This window comes from Hibiscus syriacus, unplaced genomic scaffold, assembly GCF_006381635.1.
Source record: "Hibiscus syriacus cultivar Baekdansim isolate YM2019G1 unplaced genomic scaffold, ASM638163v2 tig00013773_pilon, whole genome shotgun sequence".
Lineage (NCBI taxonomy): Eukaryota > Viridiplantae > Streptophyta > Magnoliopsida > Malvales > Malvaceae > Hibiscus > Hibiscus syriacus.
This window is the reverse complement of record NW_024062309.1, coordinates 372,339-375,081: the sequence shown is the minus strand read 5'-3', so window position 1 is coordinate 375,081 and position 2,743 is coordinate 372,339. Positions and strand designations below refer to the sequence as shown.

The 2,743-nt window shown below is 33.7% G+C and overlaps 1 protein-coding gene across 1 annotated transcript; it reads right to left on the bottom strand.

The window, feature by feature from the left end:
* Positions 1-775: 775 nt before the first annotated feature.
* LOC120206454 (60S ribosomal protein L36-2-like) lies at positions 776-2,311 on the bottom strand. Its single transcript, XM_039206099.1, has 4 exons — positions 2,193-2,311; positions 1,562-1,665; positions 1,101-1,300; positions 776-983 (listed from the first exon to the last, which is right to left on the bottom strand). Exons 2-4 carry the CDS (start codon positions 1,661-1,663, stop codon positions 950-952), a joined length of 336 nt encoding a protein of 111 aa, XP_039062030.1. The 5' UTR covers positions 1,664-1,665; positions 2,193-2,311; the 3' UTR covers positions 776-949.
* Between the last annotated feature and the right edge of the window lie 432 nt (positions 2,312-2,743).

Genomic DNA, 2,743 nt, shown 5'->3' with positions numbered 1-2,743 from the left:
GTACACAGCAAATTGTAATAGAAGGCCCCTTGTGCGACTATTACTACAAGATACGGGAATATCTATATTACCAGTTTTATTTACTTTAGATTGTGGAATGAAATATACATCATATGTCGGATGGGCTTCGCTCGTTCTCCCCCTTATTTGACGACCTCCGATATCGAACAACTACGCCTTATTCCGGCGGAAAGCATGGCGCTTGTGCGGCGGAGAAATTAGTTTCTCTGTTTTCCCCTCTGTCTCTTCCTTTTGCACTAAAGACGGTAGAGGCATATATTTGTATTTTCGGATATGTCTTTTGTTAAGACACAATTATCAGTGACTCGATTGAAAAATTATATGAAATGAGCCGAGTAGTTTCACATTATAATGAAAAAAAGAATCCCACGTCATATTATTTATCAGAGTTGAGCGTTTCTGTTAGTATTGTTAAATTTTGAACGAATGAACTCAAATAAAACAAAAACTAAACTTTAAGTATGCTTTTGAAAAAAATAAAATTTTAAGTACTAAAACATAACAAAACTAATAGTTTAGATACTAAACACATAATTTACAATTAAAAAATAGACATTAAAGAAGTCTTATGTAATTAACTCGTACTACAAACGTTCCAGGACATTAGGTTTGAAAATAGTTTGTATAATTGTGCATTTCGCGCAATATTGTCATCCCTTACTAACAATTTAGTGAATTTACCATATGTGATCTAATTCGAGAGAAACTTGCACGTAGAATAACAATGGCGATAAATATAAATTAAACAAAAAAAAAAACAAAAATTTGAAGTAATTACTTCTTCCAATCTCTCATATCTAATTCGAATAAACAAGTTTTCAAACAGATTTCAATCTCGAGCAACAAAGAACAAAACATATGCAAAACAAACCACTGGCTGCTCGTAAAAGCGAACAAGCGAACAGACAGAAACGGAGAAAACAAAGGTTTATTTCTTCTTTTCTGCACCTCCACCATGGGCCCTGCAAGCAACATCACACAAAGAACAATATTTATTTCCATTCCCCGGCGATAAGGCTCCGTCGAAACAGATGACGATATATTATACTTTGCTTGTGTGAGATGTAATATGATATTACCTCATCTTGCGAAGAACGCTTGACATCTCCTCACGCTTCTTCTTAGCCCTTTTGTGAGTTCCCAACTTTCTTTTAGCTACCTTGAGAGCCCGCTTGTCCTTACCAACTTTCAGAAGCTCGGTGATCCTCTTCTCGTATGGTGCAAAACCAGCAACTTCCCGGATTAAGCTCCTCACGAAATGGACTCTCTTGCTTGTTTTCTGAATAAAATAATCAGGACAATGACTTTTAGGCCGAAACAAGTATTTCAAAAAGATAGATAAAAAAGAATAACAGATTTAACATGGTGATTTACTAACTAGCATCACAATCTTCCTATGGTCGAAAAAAGCTTTAAAATTTTAACATACATATGTCAAACACGTCCCCTTATCCGAAACTCATACATGAATCAAAGTGAATACGATTTGGGTTATACCCAATTACAAATAATCTACATAAATGGGAATATATGTACTCACTCCTTTTCGAATAGAGGGACGTGGAGCCAACTCCTTCTTGGTCACAACATGACCCTTGTTCAGTCCTACAAAGAGGCCGGTATTTGGCTGCTTGGTAGCCATGCCTGCTTCGGAAACAGAAAACCAAACATAAAAAAGAACGAAAAACAATACATTTCAATGATCTTCATAGTCGAAAGACGGATCATTCAGTTCATCAACTCCTGCTTCAAACAGTAATCAAAACATTTCATTTATAGTACTTTCCTCCATAAACACCTCAATTTTCACAAAATATATTTGCATCAAACAGTTACTCGAAGACAATGTAGGCGCAAATTAATCTCCAAATATCTCGATAACACAGTTATATAAAAAGGAATGAAACAAAGGCTTCAAAACCAGCTATATCACATAGAAACATCAACAACAACAACAAAAAAAGAAAGCCTGTAAGACAAGCTCAGTGCTGCTAACATCATATCAGCCAAAACAAACCCAACAATTAACGCACAGCAGATAACGAACACAACAAAATATTTATGGGTTTTCAGCTTAGATTTTCGCTTCCCATTCAATCAAACAGACCAAAATACCCAGGAAAAGACACTAAATATGTGTTAAAGGGCAGAGAGAGATCATAGGAATGTACCTGCCGAGACGAAATATCTGAGGCGGAGCTAAATGAAATTAGGGTTTTGAATTTGTGATATAACAAATATATTGACTGCTAACTCTAGGTTTCTAGGGTTTGTAATTTGGGTTCAGGGCTGAAAATGAGCTTAAAACCCTTGAATTAAAGGACATAAAGAGAACAACAATGGCTTGAGGAATTGGCCCAACCCAAAATCTCTTAGTTTGTGTTATTAGTAACATATTTTTATTTTATAATTTAAATAGAACTATAAATTTTATATAAAAATTTAAAAATATATATGGGTTGTGGATTAATAGTCAAATCATTTTTGCCTTGATATTCAAATTCTATGATTATTATTTGTTCTATATATGAGTTGTGGATTTAGTCCATATACTTTAGTTTGATCAATTTTAGTCAGTATAATTTTCAAATTTTGGTTCAATTAATACCAAAATCGGAAAAATATAGAAACAAAAAATGATTGATAAAATATATGATCTAAATTCATAATTTGTATATAATATGAATGCCAATCATAAAATTTAACCTCCCTTAATTGTGTG

What these genes read in the sequence shown, in the direction of transcription:
- LOC120206454 (XM_039206099.1), bottom strand. Translation starts at nt 1,663, where the DNA reads ATGGCTACCAAGCAGCCAAATACCGGCCTCTTTGTAGGACTGAACAAG. An exon ending in GTCCCTCTATTCGAAAAGGA is followed by an intron (nt 1,301 to 1,561) that starts GTGAGTACATAT and finishes TATTTTATTCAG; the next exon opens with AAAACAAGCAAGAGAGTCCA. An exon ending in AGCGTTCTTCGCAAGATGAG is followed by an intron (nt 984 to 1,100) that starts GTAATATCATAT and finishes TGTTGCTTGCAG; the next exon opens with GGCCCATGGTGGAGGTGCAG.